The sequence below is a fragment of the Diachasmimorpha longicaudata genome, chromosome 6 (genome assembly GCF_034640455.1).
Source record: "Diachasmimorpha longicaudata isolate KC_UGA_2023 chromosome 6, iyDiaLong2, whole genome shotgun sequence".
NCBI classification, from domain to species: domain Eukaryota; kingdom Metazoa; phylum Arthropoda; class Insecta; order Hymenoptera; family Braconidae; genus Diachasmimorpha; species Diachasmimorpha longicaudata.
In genome coordinates, this window is record NC_087230.1 from 9,813,508 (window position 1) to 9,828,741 (window position 15,234).

General features: G+C 42.9%; 1 protein-coding gene across 2 annotated transcripts; it reads left to right on the forward strand.

Moving 5' to 3' along the window:
• The first annotated feature begins 464 nt into the window (after nucleotides 1-464).
• LOC135164054 (uncharacterized protein) lies at nucleotides 465-15,194 on the forward strand. Of its 2 annotated transcripts, XM_064124059.1 has the most exons (9): nucleotides 465-906; nucleotides 4,434-4,586; nucleotides 9,908-10,088; nucleotides 10,283-10,531; nucleotides 10,867-11,910; nucleotides 12,459-13,823; nucleotides 14,053-14,346; nucleotides 14,505-14,687; nucleotides 14,743-15,194. In XM_064124059.1, exons 2-9 carry the CDS (start codon nucleotides 4,441-4,443, stop codon nucleotides 14,950-14,952), a joined length of 3,672 nt encoding a protein of 1,223 aa, XP_063980129.1. In that variant the 5' UTR covers nucleotides 465-906; nucleotides 4,434-4,440; the 3' UTR covers nucleotides 14,953-15,194. The 2 variants fall into 2 exon arrangements, with proteins under 2 accessions (XP_063980129.1, XP_063980127.1); XM_064124057.1 differs by lacking the exons at nucleotides 465-906; nucleotides 4,434-4,586 and adding an exon at nucleotides 7,971-9,066.
• Nucleotides 15,195-15,234: the final 40 nt, after the last annotated feature.

Sequence of the window (15,234 nt, forward strand, 5' to 3'; positions counted from 1 at the left end):
AATCAATTAAATATTTCATCATTCAGTCCAATTATTTTTTTTTAATTCGGGGCAACGCTGACGAGTCGGGAAATTATTAAAAATTTATGGAACCAGATTTTGCCAATTCGGAAATTAGAAACGGCCCTATCTTACATTCCCTGAGGGCTCATTGAAACGATCACATGTCCCTCACTCGCGAGACCTCGCAATCCGTCAGAATGACAACATGTGATAACTCCCAACTCGATAAAAAATCCACTGTATCAAAGGTCGATAAGAATTCCCCGACTCTGCCATCGTCATTGCCGACAATCGCTTCTAGCCATCACCCCCCTGCTCTCCTCCCTCATTTTCTCTCTTTCCACTTGGTCCGTACATTTCTCTCCCCCTCCAGCATCTCCCGCTGGACCCAGAAGAAAGATGCTGCGGAGGGCACAGCGCCTCTGTCGTTAGTAATTGACAGCCGCCGAAAAGCAGCGAGTCGTGTCCCATAACAATATGTATCAGCATCATCACCGACTTGAAATCCCACTCTCTGCAATTTTAATCTAAAAAATATTATTCCGCGAATTTAATTAATATCATCTCCAAGTGATCAAGCTCGTTATTGGGCAGTCGTCGGAGGATCAAAGAATAAAAAATCCCACAGAGGCAATTTTCCCCAAGTGAATTATTACTTTTTGATTGCCCCGCGTTCGGGGGTGTTTCAATACCCCGCAACCACCTGTTGGTCCCATTCTCACGTACCATCCAACCCCAGGTAAAATGCGGAAGAAAAAAAATGGCGAATAAAACAAAACAATCCTTTAAATGTCAATAAAATAAATAGTGTTGACCAGCAGAACAGTGAATACTAGTTTGACAATTGAAGTGATAATAAAACGATATGGAATTACTGTACTTCTGATATCCCCCATGAAACAGGTGAGTTTCAGTATTTTAATAATTCATTCAGAGGAATTTTCTCGGTGAATAAAAAAAAAATTGTTTTTCAAGATTAAAACAAATTGCCGTATTGTTGAGCATCGTCGTTCTTTTTATCGGCATCAATCAGCGTTGTTAATTACAACCCTATCTCGTGATATGAATATAAATGAAGCTGGTTGTATTGCTCAAAAAGTAACGGGGCAACTGTAGGAGCGAGTCCTCTCTTAACCCACGGCTATTCACTCTGTACCAGTTGAATAAAAATATCATCGTGATAATTGAACATTTCGTTTATTGAACGCTCGGGACATGCTCTGATTTTTCGTATGAGGAGGCTCCCTTCATCGGCTTGTGGTCAATTTACTAGCATGAATTGAGAAATCACGGGGATATTGGTTTCACGCGCGGTGGGTTGCAAACGAGTTGCCACAATCCCTTTAATCCCGACTTATCGATGATGGTGGCGCAGGACTTCCACCGCAAATTATTAAATCCCCGGACAAGGGATGACGATTAATCACTGAGTCTTGGGAGTGCGCCGAGAATGACCGGATACATCTGATCTAATCGCGATATTTGATTTGCCGGTAGTGGTAGCTTTGGAGTAATTTGTTTACGTTCAATTTTCCGACTTTCGACTTGAGCTGCTCTGAATAATTTAATTCTTATCATCAAAGGTAACAAAAAAATTCCCCCGATTTTCTACAAATTCCCAAACGTTCACCCGAATATTGCGAAAAATTTCTCATGAAACTCTTGGTCTCTCCATCGAAATAATTGTCACCAAGCCAACCGGTTCTCCTCCACCTCAAGAAGAAGGAAAAAGCGTAATAAAACCCCCAGTTGCTTTATTTATTTTCTTCACTAAAAAATCACCTCCTCGTACCCCCGAATTCTCCAAGGATGACACACATGTCGAGCACCCGACAGACATTGAAAAGCATTGACCGCCTCGAGAAAATTCTCACAAGAGGGGAATTTTCACCCTTCTCAATCCTGTTTCATCCACCTTCTATTCATAAATCATAAGACATATTGGAATAGTTCTCCTGCGGGTGTTCTGTTCCCGCGATTGCATACGAGAATCACCGTTTCATCGTCCTGAGTGTTACAGCCACGGTGGCTCTTCACTGGGGATTGAATATGGTAGTAGTGAAAGGCCACAGGGACAAAACGAGAGGATGGGAGAGAAAGAGAGGAGATGAGAGTTTGCCTGTGTGTACACACAACGTGAGATTTAGTTGGCCAGCCCTTTGGAATGCAGAGGCCAGGAGGCTTCCTTACGTGCATTTAGGACTCTGTTTATATGTGCCACTGATCAATATCAGTTCAATCACCGTCATTACGATTTTATGGGCATCAGTTATAAGATTCATTCATATAACAAATCATGTCCAAAATTAAATTCGTAGCGAACATTGGTCGGACATAACAAGGAAAGTCTAATGTGTTTAAGTTTTAAGGTCGATTCCCTGTCGAAAGAATGCATGCAACATTCCATTCCCCTGCTAGTTAACATAGTGAACATAAAACTGCATTAAATGGCATTTTACCTAACGCGAACATTTGACATTTTCCGATGAATCGTAATAATTTTCATAATTATCCCATCATAAAAATTAAACTCATTAAATTTTAAATTCACAAATGTCACACATTTTGACTGTGAACAATATTGAATTGGTAATAATAATAATGCATTTTCTTGGCTCGGAATTCCCTGAAATTCGATACATCTGGATTTAACTGAGGGCCAATAAAAGCCTGTTTGCCGCTCGCATGTTCACCATCAGCGTTCTTCAGCTGAGAAATTATTTCTTGATACTTTAATGACTAGCTATTTTCCATGTGCTTAATGACCCCTGTCAGAGTTACATTACCCGAGTCTACGTATCGTTTACTGTCGGAATCAATCAATTAATCAAATTGTTTTGCTTCCTGTCTAATGTATGACATTAGAGGAAAGTACAAAACAGTGTTGTTTTTCAAATGCACTTTTCTCTTGTATTAAAATTCAACGGAGTCAGTCAGAGTTCAGGTGTTCCATGAGTTCCATTACTTTCTAAGGGAAAATACTGGAATTTTTTTTCAGCCTCTACGATGTCTGCGAGTGCGCGAATATTCGGGATGATTATACTGATCCGAAAATCGACGAAAATCGGACGGGTAATAAAAGTCATAAAAATTCCGGGCTCATCGAGTTTCGTTGGGGCACGCACTTCTTTCAGCCTCGAGTAATTACCCCCGACTAAGAAGTTGAAATTGGAACAGAAAAAAAAATGCCCCACAGTCTTCGTGACACGAGACTATGAGTTTTCGGAATCATCGGCGAGTTAATTGAGGTATCGGAGGGAATTTCGAAAATGCTGCTCGTCATTGTTCTTCGATCTATTCTGCAGCGAATACTTTCGAAATTGGGACCCGAAAAATTCAGTTCAACGGACCGTTTTTAGATCTCATTCGGCAGTGCTTATATAGACAGCGTTCGATCTTAGACAGTTGAAGGCCCTCAATTATTCATAATTTAAAAAATGTGGATGGACAATGACGAATTCACGCAATTGTCATGCCTATATTTTAATTATTCATTAAGAATTTCCGGGGTTTCGTATGAAAATTGACTAATAATCTTCTGACAATGAAATTTTTCATCGGTTCTTGTGCTATACCAGAAGAATATGAACAACTTCGATGATATCTCCGTCCACTAATTACCCCTCTAATTACCTCCGTGCATATCCGTTAATGACCTTCGAGGTGCACGTGAAAGTAGTCGCGATAACTTTCCTCCTCCATCATATTGTTCTAATCCCGCGTGTGAAACATGACGATGGGATAAACCAAGCTGTTGCTTTCATTTCACTGAAAAATTCACACAATGCAGAATGCGGTAGTGTCAATCCTCCAATTTTCATTTTTTCACTTATTATCGCATTATTTCCACAGAGGGAATAGTGATAAGAAGAATGCATTCAGATAAATATAGAAAAACCCCCATAGGCTCAAAAACATCGTAAATTTCCGCAGGAAAATCGTAAATTTCTTCAGGAAATGATGACTTTAATATCGCGTATAAGGGCGCAATAAAAACAAAATGCCTCGGGAAATGAATACAATTGGTTGCAGAGCAATAGTTCCTTTAGTTCCTGAAAAATCTTCAAAAAACTGAAATTAATGAGCTGCAAATTAATGTAGGCTGTAAGAAATGAAATTCACTGTGTACAGTCCGACAGCTCAAAAATTGTAAACTCCAGACACTTTTTTTTACACTTATTATTCATTTTGACAGATGCAATCGAACCTTGAGCGTTAAAAAATTCTCTTAATTCATCTCCCGTCTCTCCTAATCGCCGGTATGAATTAAAAATTAACACAGATATTAGTTACCGTAACAGAAGAAATTAGAAACTCGATTTCAAGCGATTAGAAAGCTCCCATTGGGAAAGATAAAGGCACAAGTACAACTATTGATTCATTTTTTACAGACCCACAATTAATCCTCCAATTGTATTTTTAAAATCCAGGATAGGAATGGAGCCGCGTGCGCAATCACTGTTTCTCCGTTCATCTAGTCCTTCAGCCCAGCATCAGCAGGTCCAGGCTGTAACACCTCCTGATCATTTGGGTGTGTGCATATCAGAGTCTGACCACGAAATTCTTCGTCCAAAGCCACGGAGGTAAGTACTATGTTGAAAAATCTTCCTCAGGTGGAGCAACGCTCGTTAAAAATTACGAGCGCAGACCAATTACCTCTTCGTCGATGAACGATGTCTGACGAGTCGAAGGACATTCCAATGTCGCCTACCTCGAGTTCCCCCTTTCCCTGGACACCTCAGGGGTAAAAAGTAAAATTCAACGAAAAATTGGATAAAGTTGCCGTGATGTCTGCAATACACGGGAGTAATCACACTATGGACGGATATGATCGATCGATTGTCGTAGGTCAGGGACGAAGAGAGAAAATAAGAGAGATGAAAAAAAATGGCGTTGAAAGTCCTCGGGTTAAAACCTGGCGTAACCTCACACTGTTGTATATCCCGGAGGGTCGACAACCTTACCGAGAGTCGTAAACCGATGAGTTCTCCTTCTCGTTCATTCTCATCGAACAGGAGTTGGTGATTGATAATTGAAGAGTGGCTCTGGAACAGTTCCTCTGATTCTAAAAAAACTGAACAAATTTTAACAACCACAAAGAAAAAATTATTAACGAATCATCTGCAGATGATATTGCAATTGAAGTAATTTCTCAATTAGAGTTTTATGTCTTGTCAATTTTATCTAATGCCAAAAATTGGATACGCAGGCAATTTTTCCCCAGTAAATCCTTGAGCTTTGCGATTCAGGTTCGAGTCCTGACTGGGCCGGGCCTAGTCGGAAAGACCCAGTGGCCATTGCCGATGGGTGAAAGGGAGGAGAAATACGGAAAATGTCAGAGGCCCATCAGCGTAATTTAGGTAAACTACATCGGTAAAAAACTGGGCAATTTACCGATGTAATTTATACACCCAGCCCTGGTCATGACCGTAAAAAGTGGTGTCTTTTACTGGTATGGCGTTGACGTTGAAGCCGAAAGCGAAGACTGGCCAACCAGTGGAGTAAAAAAATCCCATAGTCCTAGTCATGAACGATATGTTTCCATAGTGATTTGAAAGTTTTACGATTTTGGGGAAGGCCCAGTGCCAATCTCCGCTGGAGAAAAGGGAAGAGAAGTACGGAAAATGTCAGGAAACCATCAGTGTAATTTACGTAAATTACGTCGGTAAAAGAACTGTGCAATTTACTGATATAATTTATGCACCCAACCCTGGTTATGCCCGTAAAAAGCCAATTGGAAATTAGGTGAGCTCTTGCCAAAAGCATACACCCCTTCTCTGGGTGATCATCAGGGATAAAAACGATTCCTCAAGAGAAAAAACAAGAATAATAAAGGTGAATGACAAAAAAAATGAAGGAGATTGGGAACAAGATCGAGTCCTAAAAAAGAAATCGTATACCTCGCGAGAGGTGAACCATAAATTCTTGTTGAGGATACGTTGTTCCCCCTCCCCCTGGCCGGGCCCGGAGGGAGGAGGGAGGAGGAGGGCCCAATGCCGTTGACCGACTGTACGAAAAAACAAGTCGAGAAAATTTGCCCCGAGGTGCCACCGCCCGAAGAGACAAAGGGGGGAAACCCAAAAGGCCAAATCATATTCGATAATGAGCTATGGGTTTTGGTGTTTGAACAGAACTGGACGACCCTGACCTACAGATGGGTCTGTGTGAGGACGAGCTGCGGAAAAAGTTGCGAGAAATAAGGAACGGAAGTTGGGAAAAGAGTGAAGACGAGCAAGTGAGCGCGTGCTCGCGTGAAAACCCATTAGCCTGAATATCTGGTTAGAATTTATTCGTCTTAGCTTGCGATAATTCTCCCCTTTTGTATTCTAAATAGCTTCCATGGTTCCCAGAGATTCATCGCAAAATTTCCGACTTTCGTCCGGACTAATTTCCAACTCGTGCTCACGACCCGATGAAAGCTAGTGCATATTCCTAATGGACTCTCTTTTTCACACGATAAAGTGCCTTTCGGCTTTGTATGGAGTGTAGGATAGTTTCATGATCTTCACCGGGGAATATTTTTGGCGCTTGATTTTTTTTAAAGGTTCATGAACCCCTCGCTGGCTCCAGGGAGTCCCCCCTCTTACCCCCCACGATCAGGCAGTTAAAAATCAGGGGAAGGCTTCTGTGCGCTCAATGCCAATCGACAAAATATGTGCAAATCTCTGTTAAGATAATAAAGATGGAAATCAGCATGACTTGTTCCGTTTTTCCACTGAGTCTTCCGCAAATGATCGCCCTTGACACCGGCGTCGCGCAGCAGTGCCCATAGACAATCGGCGACGCGCTTGGATTTTGCGTTCACTCGCCATTCGAATCGCTGAAGACGAGGGATTACGGCATAGGTCGAAATAATTAGAAACTTCCGTTTACGAAAAAAAAAAATTGGCGAAGAAGTGGCAGAACAGGATGAGTCAAATTAACGTCAGAGCAGGTGAGTTTTTGGTAAATATCTCGGGACCTGGGGAATTATCCCGAGTATCTTTTTTTATCCTCATATTTTGCTTCACGATCTTCAGGTGTACACGGTACATGAGAAAAACGATAGAGTTCTCCAACAAATATTACCCGGGTGAAGATAAAAATTTTCAATTGTTTGAAAACATTTTTGATAATCAATTCGTATTTTCAGTCAGCACTCATTGAAATGAGTAACCTACTTCGATACACTATATGAACGGAAGCCACAGCACTCAGCGGTGGGTCTGTGTCATACGCAATTAATTGCATGCTGAGAAAGTGCCACTGTAGGTCTCTTCATTTCGAGTGATAAAATAGTACCGGAAAGCTCCTTACGTGGCTTTCATTCCGCGAATAACAACTCGTCTTGCTGAATCGCTCAGCTATTTTAGCGTCAAAGACATACATTCCCATTTTATTAACTTCCCTCGGCAGTTTTTGTTCGTCGAGAATGACGCCTGTGTGAATTTTTTTGACAGGAAAATTGAAAGAAGGGGAAAGTAGCGATTGTCATGGTGGTTTTATTTAATTTTATCAGTTATTTTCCTTTTTTTCTCGCTTTTGAAATCGTCACGGAGGCTGGCAGGGGTCGGGCTGGTGCAGGATGTAGGATGGGCGCCGGATGTCCAGTCCGAAACCAGCACTTCATCTCTTCAATGGGAATAATAATAATTTTGTTAAGGATATATAAGTAGTTTTTACTGTTTACTACGGAACCTATTATAGATTCCAAGATTTGTAACCATCGACAAGTCTGAATGAACTTGTGGATCCCCATTAAATAATAAATATCCCCATGAAATAATTGATTTCCACCGAAATTAGAACCTCTAGATCACCGTTCCTCATTCACATGACTTGAGTCCATCAAGGCCTTCCCATGACTCCTCAAACAAGTTTGATACCCAGAGGATATCGAGAGGCGGAGTTGCACCATACGCATTTCCCCTCTTCCTTTTATTTTCACATGATATCAGTGCATTTACGACAAAAGACGTTCATACTGGTGTATGTTTCCTCTCCCCCCTTGAGCTCCCCGAGAGGAAGTACACGTTTCACCAGGTGATGTGCAGGAAGCCACGAAACACGCTCAGTTCAGTCACATGTTTACATTCAAACGAGACTGTAAGACTGGCTCTCTCGCTTTTCGATCTAACAATTTCTCATCTAAAATTGCCACGAGTGAATCGCGAATATCCGGAAGTGAATCGATACACGTAATGACACCCCCTATTTTTATCAATCACTGAGTTTTTCCCTCAGTCAGAACGGTTCGTCCAGGCGTGACGTAATATCCCAGGAATGAGTTGAAAAAATGCTACGGAAAAAATCGTCCTGCAGTGGCAATTGCAATTGTCACATGTGTCGTGAACTGAAGGACTGCAGAATGGAAATTCCACGGATTGAATCATACATCAGTAAGCCATTGGACACAACGAACTTTATCCTCCGTAGGCCCATGCCCTTTGTGAAACGCACACCGTCGAAGGAGTGGCAGGAAGCGACAAAGAGCAATGACTACGAGAGCATGTCGACGCTTGAGGACAAAAGCCGTCTCGCATTTGATGGCGAAGCTAGGGAGCAGTTGCCAGTGAAGAGTCCCAGGGGACTGTTATCAGGCCCCTCTGACTCGGTGGAGGTGCACAGGTGCACTGGTGAGGTCATGCCAACCCGTCCAGCACCGCCTAAACCTCTGCCAAAGCCGAGAATCGTGACACCAGAATGGAATGACGGAAAGATCGAGAGCGATGGGAACAACAGGGTCGTTATTTACTGCGGAAATAATCGACAGGGTAAGAGTGAGGGACAGGGATGTCGCATCACCAGGAGCCAGTCGTTGTGGTCGTTGAGGCAGAATGGAGATCGTGGCGAGTGTGATGGGGATGGCCAGCAAGTACCGGTGAAATTTGAGGATAATCGAGTAGAAATGGAGGCTGATGGGTGCGATCCCAGTGAAATTATTGTCAAAATCAGCCCGAGCAGGGAGGACGTCCTCAGAATCGAAGAGGACGAAACGATTTTGGAGGACTACTGGTCATTACCCGGTGATACGACCGGATTCAAGGCGGACTGGAGTTTTGTACAGCAGTGGAGACTCAGGGGGTAAATACGGGGAAGGGAGAGGGGATCAACGCGGTGATCATTCCAGGGAGCATGTTTAATTAATCAGTGAATATATGAATATTATTGAAATCGTGAGTCAACTGTGTTAGACGGATTCACGAATTTCTGGGTTTCTAGAAGTGTTTCGTCAACCGAAATTTTCAATCATTTTTCAAAATTAATTACAGCCATAAATTCCCACCTTCCCTACATTCTTCATGAATATATTTTTTAAATTATTGAAAACAAATGTTGGCGTGCCAATTCAGAGGAAGAATCGAATCGTTATCGACGTTAGACAGATTAAATTTTGTTTTCCTCTTTCAGTGGAGAACATTTGCACGACATTATCAAATAAATTTCTGAAGGTGTATCGTCGACTGGTTCAAATTATCCACACACAGACACGAATCTCTCATACATCTTACCACCTATCCCTTTCTTTTTATCCGCCTTCAATCGTTTTATTTTTCTTTTTTTATCATCTTTATCTCTCACTCCTGGGCAACGGTACCGGGGTCCGCGCGAGATGCTGGCCTCCGAAGATATACGACGTGCAAGCCAGAGGGGTCCCCCTCTTGAACATACAACACACAAGAAGGCCCCTCGGGCAAACACGCTCAACTGATTTTATCAGTTTCAAAATTCGACATCTACGACTAGTAAAATACCATCCACAGCCCTACGGTTTTCGCATGAATTAAGAATCCACGAGGATTCACTCTTTACACTGTTAAATACCGTATTTAACTTCCTTGATACTCATCGTCCTTCAAATTAGTTAATGATTAATGGGAAATGAGATAATTAATCATTTCGCCTGTCTTGGGTTACTTTTTAGGCCTGGAGGTGGTACCAGGGATATTTACTGTCCACCGTATGCTAAGGACAACTCGGAATCTACAAAATCCCATAATATGGTTCACATGATACCGGAGAGAGATACTGACAGTGTTGCACCAACACCCACGCCCCAGCATCCACATCAATCTCAACATCATCATCTCAGTCATGAACTTCGGGTACTGTTAGACTATTTCAAATGATAGAAACCGTTGACATATTCTTTTTTTAATGAGGTGTGCTCATCTTTTCAATGACATAAGTCTACCAGAAGAATTTTTATCAAAATATCTTGAATTGGAGTTTTATCCCAATCACTGGCCTCTCTACCCTGGTCATAAGACTCTCCCATGAACAATGAAAAATATTACAGCGACGGCCAACCGAGTGTACCGGTAACAGCTCTTCCGACGAGAACCGTTCATCAGGTCACGCCAGTATGTCGGACACAGGTGGGCACACGAGTAGTAGTTCCCCACCCCATCGTCATCACCGTAGTCACAGTCCTCCCCAATTGAATTCCGTCCCCGAGGATGACAGGCTATCGGCGTCAGTTACCCAGAGAAATGGCCGCAACCGAAACGGACAGAGCCGGAATCGCCATCGAGCCACTCCCGCCAAGGTGCTCCATTATACCATTAAAACCACATTAAGGGTTTCCATTTGTGAATGAAAATTATGGCATTGATTTGAAATATTTGTCCATTATTTATTATTATCGTGAAGTAATGAACGATTTTTTTTTTAATTTCCAAGACTTTCCATTCCAATTCTTATCTAGCAAAATAAATCCAATAAAATGCAGTCATAGACTCGAGAGAAGATCTAGAAAAAATTGTAGATAATTCACCACTGATTATAAACATCCTACGAAAATTCCAAATGAATGTCATCATTAATATTCCCTCAAACGGTACAGCTTAAACACCCCCTTGACCACCGCACTTGATGATACAGTTGCAGGTGCCCTGGTCTGGTTCTGGACTGGAGGACATCAAACTAGCAATTCAGCAGCTCACGATGCGTTCCCACACATCGACATCAACTTACTCGTCTCTAAGTGGTTCTGAAAGCTCCGAACCAGCGGTGAGACGGCTAATGAGGCACTCCAGTCTCGAGACAATAAATACCAATGTGACTAGTGCCGATGAATTTGTCTGGGTGGACTCGCATAATCGTTTGGTAGAGCTCCAGCAGTTGCCCTGGACTCATCACGACGTCCTGCGTGTTCTGCAAAATGGCAGAACCCGAGAGCACATGGACCAGGTGTCCATGGAGACGATTCCCAGGCTTTCGTACCTCCTCCAGCGTGCCCTTGTGCGCATTGGTCGGGAAATTCAACGATTGTCGAAGCCCCTTGGCCTCTGCTCCAAGCAGGAGGTCTACAGTGCCTTCAAAATAGTCCTCTGTCCAGCCCTCGCCGACTCTTGCACAAAAGCTTGCCTCAGGGCAGCCGCAATGTTCGCTGTGTCGGGGGATCAATTAAAGCAGTCGAAAGCCTCTCGCTCGGGGCTACAACTTCCGGTTGGCAGATTCCTCCGGTGGATGTCTGACGTTAAACTTGGGAGGATGATTCATGAATATGCGGCCATTTATCTGGCAGCAGGTGTCGAGAATCTTTTAGAGGAAATTCTGCTGCAGTGTCTTCCGACAGAGCCACACACCACTCTCACAGCTACCATGCTGGAGCATGCCATTGCCAATAGTGGGGATCTTTGGGGTCTTCTCCAGCCATATGCACATTTAAATGCGGGAAGAATTGCCTCTGGTGCACTGGCTATGCCCAGGTGGGCCAGTGTCAGTTCATTGAACTCATCTAATTCGTCGAAAAGTGGGAGGGAAGCTGGAACGAGTCTGGAGCCCTCGTTGTTGACTACTTGTGTTGGATCGATGGCTGAGCTACTGGATCTCATTGGAAAGGTTGCTCATGCCGGCAGATGCCCGGTACCGCTGACCAACAAAGCTTTGAATGCCCTCTTTTATTATATGCGATGTTCACAGGTGAGTGCAGCACTCCTCCGAGAATATTTCATTGTTTTTCAGGGAACGTAATTACAATGAAGCACTTGGAATGAAGATTTTAATCAATGAATGAAAATTCCGATGGTTCTTCGGAATTTAAATCTACTCAAATGAATTACCAAAAATGTCGTAATTGATTAGAAATTCAGTGAACTCCCACAGATGTTGGAGTTGATTAAGAAAAAATCAATCTTTTCCATCTACAACAAATTATCTTCCTAATGAATGCTCCTGAAAACATCACCAAACGCGTTTATTTCGACATGCGCCCAATTATCTAGACACATAATCGATTAACAAACTCTCTCCATTAATCACAATCACGTTGCCCGGTTGGGACATGGAGAAATGGAAATCAAGATGAATAATTAATTCACAAGACCTTCCGAATTAATCTTCCCTAAATAAATCAAATTAGTTTTCACTGGAATTAATTTAATCTGACTGTTATGCAATGCGTTATTTAATTTAGCTTTTACTTTTTTATAACTGAGTTGTAGTGCAAATTTGTCCATTGAAATCCTCAGCTAGAGCACGGCGAACGTGGCTCAGGAATCCAGGAGCTGGCCTATGAGCGCGCCTACGTGGTTCTACCTCCCCTCGTGGAGTGGCTTCGAGTGTCCACAGCACACGCAGAGCACCGCCATGGTCTCATCGTGGACCACGACGACGTGAATCAAGCAGCTAGGCTTCTCCTTCCGGGGGTCGATTGCCCAGTGCGTCCAATCGCCTTCGACGAAGTGACTCTATCAAAAAAAACCGACGATTCTGAATACGTCCGCCGTCTCACCCTGGACATGGCCTTCAAGATGATGATGAGTGGCCGTCCCGACCTGATCTCTCAGGCCCTTGCATTTCTCCCCACGACCAAAATCAACACCGTCAATGACAATGGTTTTACAGCACTGATGCTCGCTTGCATCATTGGGAGTGAGACAGCAGTAACGGCTCTTCTCGATTGCGGTGCAGATGCCAATATCGAGAGTCCAGTTCCACTGGGGAACCCTGTGAGCCCGGTAAAAGGGGCCGCAGGAGCCAGTGCAACTCCTGGAAAGAGTATTCCTAGTATGAACGTCTCCTCGAGTTCATCATCGAGCCCTGGAGGGAATGGGAATTGCGCCCAGAGTAGTTTCAACGCTGAAACTCAACACTGGACTGCCCTGACGTATTCGGCACTTCTCGGTCACTGCAGCATCGCGAGAATTCTCTTGGAGAGAGGAGCAACGGTCGAGGGTGGCGCGATGTTGAGTGAAGACAAGTGCACAGTGACTCCTCTGCAAGCGGCTTCAGCCTCTGGAAATCACGAAATGGTGGCTCTCCTTCTAGCGCATGGGGCTCAGCCTTTTTTGTCGACCCTCATGAAGGATTCGTTTTGCTACTCTGGGGCAGCACAACGAGGCTGCTACTCCGCTATTTCTGTGGCTACTGCTCATGGCCAACGAGGCTGCCTTCATCAGCTCCTATCCCATCCTCTCAATTTTTCGGCTAAACGAGGGGAGAAGGAGGTATTGTCACTGGAGGAAATTCTCGCTGAGGGAAATCCTGGATCTGGACAACATCAGACGCAACAGCAATCGTTAGACGGCAGGAGTGGCCGTAAAGAGGGAAAGGAACCGGTTTTTAATAAAACACAGAGTAAAGCTCTGCAAGAGGCCATGTACCATAGTGCTGAGAGCAATCATCTGGATATTACCATGGAGCTCAGGGGATTGAAAGTGGGATGGAGCCTTCATTGCTGGATACACAGTCTCTCCACTGCACATGAAATGAGAATAGATACGGTTATTGATCAGTTGCTCCAGGATTTTCTGCAGGTCTGTCCCGATGATTACTCTAATCAATTTGTGCAAGAGTGTCTTCCCTTGTTATTCAATATCTTCAGATACAGCAAGGTAAGTGTACATCCATTAGAGGGCGAAGGCTCTTAGTTCTACATTCTCCCGAACATTTGCGATATTATTTTCCGTGGCATGTGCACTGGTAATTCCGTAATTAAACGTGATAGAACGATTTTTCAAAGTACAATCTTTCGCAAATAATCCTTTTGAGACAATTACTTCAGAAATGAGTTGAAGAAATTTCCAACAGTGGAATTGATTAGATAATTATACTGGATTGCAGAAGGAGGAATCAACGCTCCTGCTTGGAGATATCTTCTCCACGTGTTACGGATGGGAACCGATAAAACCCATCAGAGATACAACGTTATCCAGCGGCTCGAGAATCGATCCCAAGTTCGTTAATAATCCTGAACTCAGTGATGTTCAGTTCAGGGTGGAGGGACGAGTGTTTTACGGTCACAAAATCGTTCTTGTCACCTCGTCACCAAGGTTTAGGAATATGCTGAGCTCAAAATTGTGCGAGGGAAATCCACCCATCGTGCAAATCAACGATATACGATATCATATTTTTCAGGTACAATGAAATTGCTTTAAAGATAAGTATCCGTTGAAAAGAGGTACTCCACGCACTTTGATAAATTAATTCCTTTAATTATTTTTCCTTTGCAATGATTTGCAATCAGTGGCCGAAGTAAAAAAGTACACTGAATAAAAATGAATTTTATTCTCCAGATGGTCATGGAATTTTTATATCACGGTGGCTGTGCAACACTAGAAGTCAACCAGAGTGACGTACTGGAACTCATGGCAGCAGCAAACTTTTTCCAACTAGATGGATTACTTCGATTCTGCGAAGCTCAATGTTCAGCGATGGTTGATCTCGATAACATCGTTTCCATGTATATCCATGCAAAGGTAATCCATCTCCCGCAGTCCCATCGAATTGTCATTGATCCCTGTTTTTATACAGGTATACAATGCAGCGCAATTACTCGAATACTGCCAAGGGTTTCTCCTGCAGAATATGGTTGCACTGTTGACCTACGATGACTCGGTGAAACGTCTTCTATTCGCTAAAAAACTACCCAACCACGATGTACTGGCTGGACTCCTTCTCACACTTCAGGCAAGACTCAAATCGAGAAGAGCACAGCCGCTGAATACTAAATTAAAAACGTAGAAATCCTAAAAAATTATTCCCACGTGTCCTTACTTATAAAAGACTGCGATAATCGTTCGATAGTATTATTTTCACCCTAAAATCAACGTCTCTCATCTGTAGTAAGTGCCTTAATTTCATACTTGCCAAGTATAAACATGATAAACTAGAATTTTATAACATTGTTCTGCAGATAATTATATATGTGAAATCGTTATGAAATTCATATTATTTATGTGATGACCATTGTATCATTAATTGAAATAAAATATCTACTGTAAATATGTGCAGGTAGAATCAATG

Bases quoted from the DNA above. Each gene is read 5' to 3' on its own strand.
- LOC135164054 (XM_064124057.1), top strand. From the start codon at position 8,279: ATGCTACGGAAAAAATCGTCCTGCAGTGGCAATTGCAATTGTCACATG. The intron at 14,347-14,504 runs GTACAATGAAAT...TTTATTCTCCAG, and splicing joins TACGATATCATATTTTTCAG to ATGGTCATGGAATTTTTATA. The intron at 14,688-14,742 runs GTAATCCATCTC...GTTTTTATACAG, and splicing joins CCATGTATATCCATGCAAAG to GTATACAATGCAGCGCAATT.